Below are 13,541 nucleotides of genomic sequence, written 5' to 3'. Positions count from 1 at the left end.
CTTTCGTCTCTCGCAGAGGCCCAACTGCTGGGAAAGGAGGTGCATGTGATGCACTGATTTCCTGCCCATTTCCTGGCCTCTGGGCTTCTCGTGCTCCTCTGCTATCTCTGGCATCCTCCTGCATTGCCCATCAATGAATTGAGGCACTTTGGAAGTGGCACCATGCTGCGTCGGAAGCCATCCAATGCCAGCGAGAAGGACCCAGTCCAAAAGAGGAAGGTGAGTGGAGGGAGGTCTGTCTTAAGCCCTTGCAAGGTAACTGGCCGGCAGACCCACTGAAAGGGACTGCAGGGCAATGAAGAAGTCTAGAAGGTAGCATGGATTCCCTACCTTGGGTGTCAACCCTTCAAACGTAGAGTTTGTAGGAATCTGGATCCGGATGGTTGGTGTCAAGTTAAGAATTCAACAGCCCATATAGGGAATTGAGCCCTGACCCTATAGAGACATCCATACAATTTTCCCCCTCCATGTTTTGTACACTGTGTCTCTTCTTCATCTATTCACGTGGAGTGGAGGTCTACTCCATCAGGGAAACCATCACAACCACTCAGGAGCTCTTGCAGAAGAAGCAGTAAAGGTGGTGGGTCACACGAATGAAAAGGAGCATGCAAGGAGTGAGTTGCACTCCGGAGAGGGAGAGACGAGTGTTGTAACTGCCTGGATAAGTGAACCGTTTTGAATAAGAGTCCTTGGATGTGGTTTGGCTGTGTTGCTTTCTCCTGCCAGAACAAGTTCTGTGATAACAGCAGCACTCAAATAAGTCTCCGGGTAGTGAGATTGTTTTTAACATCAGGAGTATTCCAGTAATCCATCAGAATCTATTGCTAGAGCAAACAACGATCTACTCCCAAATCATAAGGATACTTTATCTGTGCTGTATCTGACTTTTGACTTCTTTCTTTCTTTCTTTCTTTCTTTCTTTCTTTCTTTCTTTCTTTCTTTCTTCTCTTTCTTCCTTCCCTTTTTTCTTTCTTCTTCTATTTCTTTCTTCCTTTCTTCCTTCTTTTATCAGTTGTGTTGTTTCTGTAACACAACATTCCATCTCTCTACAGTCTCCCTGGCTGCCCTCATTTCCCAGTTGGAAAAAGTTTTCTTCCTTCCTTGAGATTAAAGTGAGGGAAGTCAAGGTGGCCCTAGATCAGGGGTTCCCAACTGGGGGTGCAGGACAATATTCTAGGGGGTGCAAAAACCTGGATTTAGAAGTTTCAAAATTATAGTATATATGCATAATTCGTCATTTTGAACTTTTGTAAAGGGTACGAGAATGTATCAAAAGCGTTCTAGGGGTGCGGGCTATAGAAAAAGTTGTGAGCCACTGCCCTAGATCATTGGAGAGTTGATTGTACAAAGAGAGACAAGGCATTCACACTTATTCTTTGCACACTAAAATGCAGAAACACCTGCTCCTCTTAGGAGAATTTCCCAAAATCCTCTTCTTTAAAAAAAAAAAATAGAAAAGCAAAGGATCCTCTTTCATCAGATTGAATGTGTATTACTCAGGAGGAGAAAAAAAGCAGGATATTTTTTCTGCACGGTGCTATTCTTGACTCTCAGATTTTATACAAGCACAGAAGTCATGCTGGTAGCGTCTGAAAGACATACTATCAAAATTACACATTTCAGATTCAGGTAGAGAGGAATTATGAGCTATACTCCATTCCAGTAGCCAAAAGACACCCCAGAGTTCTTTCGTGTTCAAAGTTTATAAGTTGTGTGTTGAATACCAAACAAACAATGAGTACCAGGACAAAATTCAATGAGTTTCAAAGCAGTTGAGTACCAAGGTACCTCTGTATTTCCAGAGAAATCTACTTTTGTTGCTGTTTTAAGATGATACACAAGGATGCTCCCTGGGAAGCAACTTCCCACCAGAATGTGAGAATAATGTAGATTATCTTTAAGAAGAGATTGGACAACCATTTGTCTGAAATGGTATAGGGTTTCCTGCTTGAGCAGGGGGTTGGACTAGAAGACCTCCAAGGTCCCATCCAACTCTGTTATGCTGTTAGACTGAGTCATTCAATGTGACCTCTTTGGTCATGGTTTAGCTTACTCTGCTTACTCTGTAAAGTCAGCTATTGTTTGTAAACCCTGGTTTAGGTAGAAGGTTGTATGGACTCAATCAGTTTTGGTTTAAATAAGGTAGGCTTAAGTAAACAATGGCTTAATGCAGTGGTTCTCAATCTTTTTAATGCCGCAACCCCCAACTGGTCGTAAGTCGAGAACTACTCAACTGGTGCAGCACCGTTTGCAGAATGGGACTTTTGGCAGGCTCAGCAGGGCAGAGACAGCCTGGACAATTCCTATTGGCTTTTGAAAGCCAATAGAATTAGACTCTATTCAAGAGAGTCTATTCTATTGGCTTTCAAAAGCCAATAGAATAAAAGGGAGTAGCACAGCTAAGGAAAAGGGGGAAAAAATGGTGGACTGCATTGTTTGGCGACCCCCGTAAAATGGTCGTTCGACCCCAAATGGGGTCCCGACCCACAGGTTGAGAACCACTGGCTTAGTGTGATACACATGAGCTTAGCAAGCACCTATGAACCTTTATTTTTAAAAATAAGGATGAAGGGCTGAAAGAAGCAAGTTTTCTTGCTGGTTGGGTCTTCCTTAAAATCTCCTTTTTAAAAATACCTCCTTTTATCATTTCTCTTCATTTCCTCCCTTCTTTCCTGGATCCCAATTCTCTACAATATGAAGAGATGAGCTTAATGTCAACGCAAAACCAGCTTGAGAACAGGTTAGTTTCAGGGAAGGCATCCATTTCAATCTACTTCATGCCTAACAAGCAACAACTTGCAATCTGGGAGTCTTTAAATAGCCCCTGGATTCCTCAGAAAATAGCAGCTATACACTTTGGGAATGAGCGTTGCAAAGCACACAGGTTTGCCAAATACAGGGTCCCCCCTTCCGCAATGTAAGGGGCTTCCAGAAATGTGGTTGGTGCTGCCACAAAAGGTTAGTGTATATTTGGGTCAATGGTCTGTGGTGTCTGCTCTTCCAAGGAAGAAGACTGATTTCTCATTTAGTTCTTGCTAACTAATTATTTGCATGCGTGTCTCTGAATCTGGAACTAAGGTTACATCTCAGCATCCTGTAGTTGCCTGTTCCACCTCAGCATCCTGGACTCACCCTTATGCACGGAGGCACGTTTTTGGGTTTCTGGGCTTTGAGCACGTGGCTTTCCAGGGATATCCAAAAGTGGGCATGCCTTGGTTGGCATGTGCATGTGTTTTTTCTTCTCCTTCTCCTTCTGCACTATGCACTGTATAAATAAACATAGGGAGACTCTGCCTATGAGATCTGTAGATCTTCCTCCCTTGGAGAACATTTTCAGAAATTTGGGTCTGAAGGCAAACAAGAGACCAGTGACTAGATGACTAGATGTGATTCACCAGTAGTTGTCTCTTCTTCTTCTTCTTCTTCTTCTTCTTCTTCTTCTTCTTCTTCTTCTTCTTCTTCTTCTTCTTCTTCTTCTTCTTCTTCTTCTTCTTCTTCTCTTCTTCTTTTTCTTCTTCTTCTTCTTCTTATTTTCTTCTTCTTCTTTCTTCTCCTCCTCCTCCTCCTTCTTCTTCTTCTTCTTCTTCTTCTTCTTCTTCTTCTTCTTCTTCTTCTTCTTCTTCTTCTTCTTCTCCTCCTCCTCCTTCCTCCTCCTCCTCCTCCTCCTCCTCCTCCTCCTCCTCCTCCCTGGATTAGTCCTCAGTTTTCTTGGCAAGGCTTCGGAAGTGGTTTGCCCTTGTCTCCTTCCTAAGGCTGAGAGAAAAGGACTGTCCCCAGGTCACTCCCATCTGGCTTTGTACCCAAAACAGAACTAGAACTCACTGTCTCCCAGTTTCTAGTTTGGTGCCTGAATCACTAGACCAAATTGGCTTTTGGTACAAACTGCGTTTCTGCAGCTCCCCCTTTTTTAAAAAAAAAAAAAAACAGAAATCAACCCACCCTTACCCTGTAGCTGCTTTTTGCTACTCTGCCAGGTGTTTGAATTCTGGAAAGTGCAGTTGTTGGTCGCCTATGCTAACCCACTTCCTCTGCACGGTATTGATCTACATGTCAATTCTGAGCCACTCTGCAAAAAAAGAGAGAAAGAGCTTCAGATAAAGGGAGGAGGGGCAGTCAGTCAGAACATGGCTAGATCAACTTAGAAGCATCCAAACAACCCAGTTCTTCAGAAGTGAGCAGTACCGACAAGCTAACAAGTTGTCCCTCCTATACACATGTGTAGAGGTAGCCCAAGACAAATTCTACTCTTGATTTCATTCTTTGAGCATCCAGGGAGATAGGAATACACAAGCATAAAAAAAAACCCCACCTTTTAATGAGACTGCAAAAAACAGAAATGGTAGGCAGAGGCAAGAGGCTATTTGAAGTCCCAGATTTGATCTTGGGAAGAAACAGCATCAGAAGCTTTTCCCTTAATGTAAGTATGTAGGAGATTGCCATCCTGCCAGTTTTGATCACTGCGATATAAAAAAGATGTTGAGACTCCAGAAAGAGTGCAGAGAAGAGCAACCAAGATGACCAGGGGACTGGAGGCTTAAAACATACAAAGAACGGCTGCGGAAATTGGGTGGGTCTAGTTTAATTAAAAGAAGGACTAGGTTGACATGATAGAGAAGAGCCTGATGCTGGGAAAGATGGAGGGCAAGAGAAGAAGGGGATGACAGAGAATGAGGTGGCTGGATGGAGTCACTGAAGCTGGAGGCGTGAGCTTAAAGGGACTCCAGAAGATGGTAGAGGACAGGAAGGCCTGGAGGAACTTTGTCCATGGGGTTGCGATGGGTCGGACACGACTTCGCAACTAACAACAACAATATCTAAGGGACTGTCACAAAGAAGAGGGAGTCAAGCTATTCAGCAAGGCACCTGAAGGCTGGACAAGAAGCAACGGATGGAAACAAATCAAGGAGAAAACTAGAATTAAGGAGAAATTTCCTGACAGTTGGAACAATTAATCAGTGGAATGACTTGCCTCCAGATATTGTGGGTGCTCTAACACTGGAGGTTTTTAAGAAGAGACTGGACAACCATTTGTCTGAAATGGTATAGGGTTTTTTGCCTGAGCAGGGGTTGGACTAGATGACCTCCAAGGCCCCTTCCAACTCTGTTATTCTGTTATTCTGCCTTTCATTCAGGAGCAAGGGAATCTGTTTAGTGATCTCTCTTCCATGTTTTCTCCTTAGTCCCTTGCAATAGTTTGAGCTGAAAAATGGTCCAGGATCACCCAGTGAGTTTCTGGGGTAGAGAGTGGCCCTGACCCCCAAGTCTCCTGACTTCCTATCCCAGCACTTTAACCACCACACCACATTGACTTTTGAATGAACGATCTCCTAGAGTTCACCCTTCCTAAGAAGTCTTACTTCCTTCTCTGATACTGAGTCATAATTCCACCATCCCATCTCTGTCAAAATCCTCTCTTGCTCCAGGCCAGGGGTTTAACCTGTTTTTCATTATCATCATCCTTTTTCCATCGGCCGGCAGGCAGGCAGGTACACCAGAGAACAGAACCGTGTCCCAATCTGAAAAGTGGCATGTCCCACCAGAGGACTGGGGAGGTGGGAAACCGATGTGGAGGAAACGGAGATGGGAAGTAGAACTTAACCCATCTGCATCATCCAGCTCATGGATCGCCTGCTTCCTCTTCTGGGGGAGGGTCCACATCTGTGCACACGTGTAAGAGGCACCAAGGGATGGAGAAGGCAAAAGAACAATGGTCTCTTGGCGACCCCATGCACTTCTGGCTGTAGCTCCATCTCTAACCGAGAGAGCACCGTAAGCTGCCCAGAGTCACAGACGTGAGATGGGTGGCTATGTAAACAAAATAAAAGAAAAAGAAAAAAAAATGGAGAGGGCTGCAAGATTCCCAAGGCCCGTGGGCTTTCTTTGCTCTGCAATCTGTGCTGTTCCTGAGCGTCTCTGCCTTCTCCCCACAGCTGTCACTGCAGCGGTCCAGCAGTTTCAAGGATTTCGCCAAATCGAAACCCAGTTCCCCGCTGGCGAACACCAAGGCATTCAGCCTTGAAGAGGAAGAGGTAACACCCCCATCCCCCCAAACTTGGGACCCTCTCTGTTGCCCTTTCAAGGACAGCTTCTGTTGCCCTTTCATTGTCCCCTTGGCCACTAATCTTGGCTCAAATCCCTCTATTATCAGTGGACAATCCTTCCCAAATAACCTTACAGGGAGTCCTCAACATGCAACTAGGACTGGGATCTTCCATCCCTAAGTGATGTGGTTGCTAAGCGATAACTGCGCCCAGTTTTATGACTTTTTTGCCCCACTCATTAAGCCAATCACGCAATTGTGAAATAAATCTGGTTTCTCCCCTTCCCCCTTGACTTTGCTTATTGGAAGTCAGTTGAGTAGATCACCAATGACGATCACGTGACCCTGGGATGCCGCAACTGTGGTAAACACATGTTGCCAAGCATCCAAATGTTTTCACCACATGACTGCATGTGGTAAGTCGTAAGTCACTTCTTCCCAACCTCATCTTAAGTTCAAACGATGGTTAAACAAGTGGTCGTAAATTGAGGACTACCCATAGTTGTGGTGCACTGGTGGGGCAGAGAAATGGTTTGTTTTCTGAAAGGCAGAGTTCATCCGATATGGAGTGCAAAACCAGTGTCCCAAGCTAGGAAGGTCCATTCCCGAACTCAATTCACCCGATCCCAGACCAACAAGGAGTCGTCTTCTCCCTTCCTGGAAAGCACAAGGTCCCTGTCTCTCTCTACAGGTTCCTGAAGGCAAGCAGCCCAATCCGCCACCTAGCCCAGATGATGAGGGACGCTCAAAGCTGAGCAAGCGATGGAGAGCCGCCATTTCCCGCACCATGAACCGGAAGACGGGCAAGGCCGTGGCTAAAGCCTTGGTCGATCAGGTGAGAGAAGAGACCGTCTCTGCTCCACGCCGTGTCTTCATGTGTTTGTGCAAGAGAGTTGTATAAGATGCCTCCTTCCAAAAAGTCTTAACTCTCTCACCATTGCCTAGCATTTAACTTCTTCCTCTAAGCTTTGCTGGCTGAGGAATTCTGGGAGTTGAAGTCCACAAGTCTTAAAGTTGCCAAGGTTGAGAACCCCTGCTCTAAGCCTATTTAAATGCTTTTTCCCTTTCTGTCTTTCTCTCATATACACACACACACACACACACACACACAACTTCCTTCTCTGTGTGGTTTTGAGAAAGCAGAAAAAAAAGAGAGCATGCAACAGCAAAGACTTGCAGGATCTATTTGTGAGCTCTTCCGCAGGTAACCAAACCAAAGTTGCTAACTTCTGTAGCTACTCGTCGTATACTGAACCCATCTGCACCCAACCGCAGCAGGAACATGCCTTTTTCTCTTTTCTTTTTTAGCCAAAAATAAATTTAACGGTGGTTAAATGAAATGAAATCTCCCTCCATTCCTTTTGTTTTGTGTCATGGTCCGGTCTCCGATCCCCAAATCTCCCTATTCCTCTCCCGTGCCAAGCGCAGCCGGTCGATAATTTGGCCGGTCCGTAGGAGAGCAGATCTCAGAAGAGCATGAGAATCAATTATTGTGCTGCAAACGATTAATGGGGAGCTTCCAGGAAGATACCTTGACAAGGAGGTTGCTCCCCAACCCTTTAGAGCAGTGCTTCTCCACCATGGCGGCTTGAAGATGAGTGGACTTCAACTCCCAGAATTACCCAGCCAGCAATGCTGGCTGGGGAATTCTGGGAGTTCAAGTCCACCCATCTTCAAGCCGCCAAGGTTGAGAAGAACTGCTTTAGAGCAACCTGTTGACCTGTGGAGTGTGAAATGTGTGTAGTTCCTTCTTTTTAAACAGCCTGCGTGTGCAACATGCTCTTCCTCTTTCCCAAAAAGCATGCCTGGGCTTCATGGAGGGATGGCCTTCAAAGGGAGCAAGGGTCAGACTTAGCAACTGTGGCCAACTATGCTTCTGTCTTGGGAAGAAAGAGTTCTCCATGGTTTCCCGTTCCTCTTGCAGGGACACGATGAATCCGAGACTCCTGCGTCTCCAGCCTACAGCCCTGTTGACGAGGACCTTCCCATCTTTCCAGTCACAACCCAGGAGACTAACGGCCCCGGTGCCCCCAACGGTAAATGGCTCGCCTAGTTTCAATGCAGCCTTGACTGAAAGCCTACTGCGCATGGAAGTGGTAAAACTGGGGTTAGACTATACCAGTACCAAAGGGGGATGGGGGAGCGGTCTATTCCAAAGGAGACCTCCTCCTCCTCCTTCTTCTTCTTTTTTTTTTTTTTTTTTTTTTTACAAAAAACAACTAAACATTGCAGAGGAAGTTCTGTGCTTCTCTGGCACTTGAGCACCTTTTAATTTCCGGGAGCAAATATTTCGTGAGTAAAGGCAGGTAAGAGATTCCTATAAGTTGAACTCGGCTCTGAAGACTCCTTGAAGCCTTGCTGGGGACGTTTCGTTGGCCACAAGCTTCTTTGGGAGGTGTGTTGCCACTTCTGCGTCTCCCCTATAACCCAGAGGAGTTTCTGGTGGTCTCCCATCCAGTTCCTTCACTTGATCTGACCGTTTTTATTTTTTAAAAAAATGGCCAGCTGTGCCAGTGACTGCATTCCCAACCAGGCAGAAAGTCAGAGCGTAGAGGAGAACAGAGCAGTTGCAACTGAATCCAACCACCTGCTTCACGCAGGAATCCAGTTCAAAGCCGAAGACTGTCTAGTCTGAACGTGAATCTATTCCACAAAGAGGGGCCCACCGTCTCTTGGGTAGTCCGCTACATGCTCACGCTGTGCGTAAGAACAGATGCTCTCGTTCGGTAAGGATCTGCCTTCCTGCAGCAGCATCCATTATTCTGTGTCCTGCAGTCGGGGCCCATAAGAGAAGCCTGGACACTCTTCAACCATCTGAACAGATCTATCTGCTCCTCTCTCCTTCTCAAGATTAAGCCATCCCAGCTCTCTTCTTGTCTTCAGATTTAGTTTCTAGCCTCTGATGGTCCTTTCCTAAACCTGTTCTGGTTTTACCCTGTCCAGAAGCAGACATAATGTTCCACAGAGAGGGTTCGTCAAATATAGAAGGTAGCGCAAATGTTAACTTCCTGTGTTTTGAAAACTAAGCTTCTGTTCGAAAAGCTTAGACTTGCCTGTGCTGAACGACGATTCTGTTGGTTTGCAGGATGGAGACTCACCCTAACTCAGTATATAGTCCTTGACTTACGACCGCAACTGAGGCCAAAATTTATGTTGCTAAGTGACACATTTGTTAAATGAGTCCCCCCCCATTTTTCAACCTTTTTTGCCACGGCTGTTAAGCAAATCCCTGTGGTTGTTAAGTTGGTAACACAGCTGTTAAGTGTAGCTGGCTTCCTCAGTGACTTTGCCTGTCAAAAAGTCACAAAAGGTGATCACGTGATCCTGGGACACACCGCAACCGTCATAAATTAGTCAGTTGCCAACTCTCTGGATTTTGATCCTGTGACCACGGGGAGGCTGCAACGGTCGTAAGCGTGAAAAATGGTCATACGTCACTTTTTTCCAGGGACGTTGTAACTTTGCACAGGTCACTTAAGTCGAGGACTAACTGTATTAAACTGTGTCTCTAAGCTGAAATTGAGTCAGTTCATGTTTCTTTCTCCTGGCTCTTGTCCCCCTCTAGAAAGGGAATTGTTCAGTCCCACTCCGAGCAGCCTCTGCACCATGGAAGAGATCATCTCCACCCCATACAACGGCCCCTTTTGCGGGAAAGCCAAAGTTCACACAGATTTTATTCCCAGCCCTTACGATAAGGACTCTCTGAAACTCCAGGTGGGTGCTTTGCATTTCTCTAGGGCAGGGGTCCCCAACCTTTTGGGTATCAGGGACCGATTCTGTGACTTAGAATATTGGGGTTAATAAGTGTTTTTGGTGGTCATTTGAGAGATTCAATTTCATTTCCTATCAAACAAGTGTGTCCAACCTTGACACCTTTAAGACTTGTGGACTTCAAATCTCAGAATTCGCCAGCTGGAATTCTGAGAGCTGAAGTCCACAGGTCTTAAAAGTTGCCAAGATTGGACACCCATGCTATAAAATATTGCTCCGATTTTATTAAGAAAATCTGTGCAATATATTGATATGTACATATCCAATATATTGTACAGAAATAGCTATCGGAAGATTAGATCCGTTGTTACCTTTTTCAAGTTCTCTTTTGATGCTCACTGCCACTCTCCAGACGTCAACATTGCAACACAATATGTTTTTGGAAATGTGCGGCTTTTTTTCTTAGGAATAAGCGTCATACGAACCCGTAGCGTGTTTTGATTTGGGTTTCCTGTGCTGCATGAATCAAGCTTGTAAACCACAGCTTTAGGGCATGGCGTGTTGTGCAAACCTAGCCCATTGTGACATGCAGAACGAACCACGATCGTGCTAAGTAGTATGTGAAAATACAACAGGATCTGATTGAAAGACGTTAACAATATGGCATTTGTCACAGAAAGGGGACATCATCCACATCATTGCAAAGCCTCCCGTTGGCACCTGGACTGGCCTTCTGAACGACAAAGTGGGCTCCTTCAAATTCATCTACGTCAGCATCATCCCGGAAGAGCCCGTCTTGGCTACGAAGACCTATTCACGGCACAGGAGCAAAAGGCCTAAGCCCAAGACCTTGCAAGAGCTGCTGCAACGGATGAATCTTGAGGTGAGAACGTTGCTCTAACACAGTGGTCTTCAAACTTGGCAAATTTTAAGACTTGTAGACTTCAACTCCCAGAATTCTGGGAGTTGAAGTCCACAAGTCATAAAAGAGCCATGGTTCCCCACCCCTGGACTAGAGGGTGATGGCCAGACTTGGTGGACTAGGGCAGCCAAGGCCAATATACAGAGGCAGCAGGGTTAAATGAATTCTAGATTTGAGCTGGGTGAGGAAATTGCCAGCATCCTCCTGCCTCAAATGCATCACACAGTGTGTTACTCACCAGCTTCAACACCCAGATGGCGTGCCTAGCCGGACTCTACTTTATAAACAGGAAATGGCATTGGACCATTCTCTGAACATCTATTGTAATATTAAAAGGGAACTGAAGGGCAGAGGCGTGGACCTCACCCGTGTTTTGAGCTCCCCCGTTTCATTTTGAGACATGGCAGAAAACACGTGGATCCCCATTTGTAGATACTGCAATGAGCAGTAGGGCAAATCATTCGTAAATCTTTCACACAAGAGAGAAACTATTTCTTTAGCTATGCCGACTCTCTAAATACAGATGCTTGCCTTGTTTTGTTTTTTTTCTTCAACGCCCTCTCCAAAAATATTAGACTTGATATCTTAAAAGATAAAGAAGTCCCAATTTGCATCTGGAGTTGATTAAACCATAACTGTTGTTGGTTTTTTTTAAACTGCTTTGGAAGGTTAGAATCAAGGTTGACTGAGCTTTCCATCTTTCCAAGGCCGGTAAAATGAAGACCCAGATTGTTGGGGGCAAATTGATGACTCTGTAAACTGCAAAGAGGGGGCTGTAAAGAACTGTGAAGCGGTATATAAGTCTAAGCACCATTGCTAGTGCGTGCCCTTCCTTCCTTCCTTCCTTCCTTCCTTCCTTCCTTCCTTCCTTCCTTCCTTCTTCCCATAACTCTGTCGACCACCAGCAGTTCGATCCTGACCAGCTCAAGGCTGACTCAGCCTTCCATCCTTCCGAGTTTGGTCAAATGAGGACCCAGATTGTTGGAGGCGATAGGCTGACTCTGTAAACTGCGTAGAGAGTGCTGTAAAGTACTGTGTCTAAGTGCTATTGCTATTACAGGGACAGCAATAACAGCAAATCCCACCCACCCCGTCAGGTAACCTTTATCACAGGTATTACAATGGGACTGTGTCTTTTCCCCCTCCTCATTCAGGAGCACACCTCTACCCTGCTATTAAACGGTTACCAGACCGTGGAGGACTTCAAGGAGCTGCAAGAGAACCACCTGAATGAATTGAACATCACTGACCCACAGCATCGGACCAAGCTGCTTACAGCAGCAGATCTCCTGCTGGATTATGACAGTAGGTGTCCTTCACCCTCCAAAAGAGCTTTCTTTCTTTCTTCCCCCTCCATTGTCAGGCCCCGTTCTTGAAGTGAGACCAGTTCTGGGTGCAAAAAGCCCCACTTTGAAATCCTATCACATTTGGTATTAAAAACCAATTGTGACATGAAACCGAATTGAGAAATTGGACTGGAGCACGATGAGGCAGACCGTTGCAAATCTTGAAAGAGTAGTTTCCTGGGACATGTAAACCTGCCTCCGTAGAGGGAAGCTACACAGCAGACTTGGTTAGTGGTCCCAACATTTACCACGAGCTCCCGCTCATCGCAAGCCGGGTTATGGGAACTTTTCTCACTCAGGAACAAGTGAGGCAAGACCCTCCTTTTCCCTTTCCCCTGCCACTTTTAGCACCGTCCGGTCTTCTGTTTAACAACTGGGCTTCTCTCTTCCCAGCGAGCAGTGAGGCTGAAGAGGAAGGAGGAAACGTGGAGGGTCAGCTCTTTCCTGGAGAGCTCAAAGAAGACGTTCCCCGCGATTCTGGCTGTTTTGAAGGGGCGGAAACTTTGGACAGTGGGCGGGAAGAAGACGTGAAGCTTGAGGAGGGGCTGCCATCCCATTCTCTGACCAGTTTGGGCTGAGGGGAAGACTCCTCTCTCTGCATCCTGAGACCCAGTTGGCTGGCCAGTACAAGCTGTTTTTCCAGGAACGTGCCTCTGTTCCGTCCCCCCAAATAACTCTTCAGGCTGAGTAGGAATAACAACTCCAAGTCCTGGCTGGTAAATGAGGAGAAGGCTGGGATCCAGAATCCTCACTGATTACTGCACCAAAGACTGTTGCATGACAGAGGCTCCTCTTTCAGAGTTTTGGCTGCAGTGAGCAGGCGCTTACCATGAGAAGCAACGGAACTCGTCTCTGCCTCCATGTGCCCAGTCTTCTCTCGGGTGCAAAGAGGGTTTGCTTGCCCCCGACAGCTCTGCACAATCCAAATACTGCCGCAAAGATGGACAACGAACTTCTGAATGCAGCCTCTGGCCTTCTTCCATCATCCCATCAAGAAGAAGAGGGTCCCAACTCCTGTAGCTTTAGTCGGGAAGAGCAGGGGGGGAGGCTTCTGCTCTACTTCTTTTCAAATATATCTAGTTATTTTATTGTAAACAGCTAGGTTTTTGTAGCTTTAGGACAAGATCCTAATGAAGAACAAGGTAGGTGCAATTTCCAAACTGGCTTACTCTATGGAATGGCAAGCACTATTCTCTGGTACAGATCTTTCAATAAAGCACATTTATCTCTGGAGGGTAGAGATGACCCTGTATGTCTGTATTATTTTCAGAAAAAACTAAAAGGTAAAATATTCCTCAGCTGCCAAAGGAAAGGAAAGGAAAAGAAAAGGAAGGAAGGAAGGAAGGAAGGAAGGAAGGAAGGAAGGAAGGAAGGAAGGAAGGAAGGAAGGAAGGAAGGAAGGAAGGAAGGAAGGAAGGAAGGAAGGAAGGGACACATTAGACCCAGGACTCTACTATGAAGTACAGCTAGTTCATTTTGGTGGCTTATTGCCCCAAGGCTTCATCCAAAAACATTCAAAGAT

The 13,541-nt window shown here is 45.9% G+C and overlaps 1 protein-coding gene across 1 annotated transcript; it reads left to right on the top strand.

Moving 5' to 3' along the window:
- On the top strand, positions 1 to 13,257 carry SASH3 (SAM and SH3 domain containing 3). The gene is made up of 8 exons (XM_039331036.1): positions 1 to 219; positions 5,931 to 6,029; positions 6,732 to 6,875; positions 7,965 to 8,076; positions 9,606 to 9,754; positions 10,428 to 10,634; positions 11,828 to 11,978; positions 12,413 to 13,257. The coding sequence occupies exons 1-8, from the start codon at positions 163 to 165 to the stop codon at positions 12,595 to 12,597; spliced, it is 1,104 nt and encodes a 367-aa protein (XP_039186970.1). The 5' UTR covers positions 1 to 162; the 3' UTR covers positions 12,598 to 13,257.
- The last annotated feature ends 284 nt before the right edge of the window (positions 13,258 to 13,541 follow it).

This window comes from Crotalus tigris, unplaced genomic scaffold (genome assembly GCF_016545835.1).
Source record: "Crotalus tigris isolate CLP2741 ecotype Arizona unplaced genomic scaffold, ASM1654583v1 scf7180000017622.5263843, whole genome shotgun sequence".
Classification (NCBI taxonomy): Eukaryota; Metazoa; Chordata; class Lepidosauria; order Squamata; family Viperidae; genus Crotalus; species Crotalus tigris.
The sequence above is the reverse complement of the archived record's forward strand: the minus strand, read 5'-3'. Positions and strand labels throughout refer to the sequence as shown.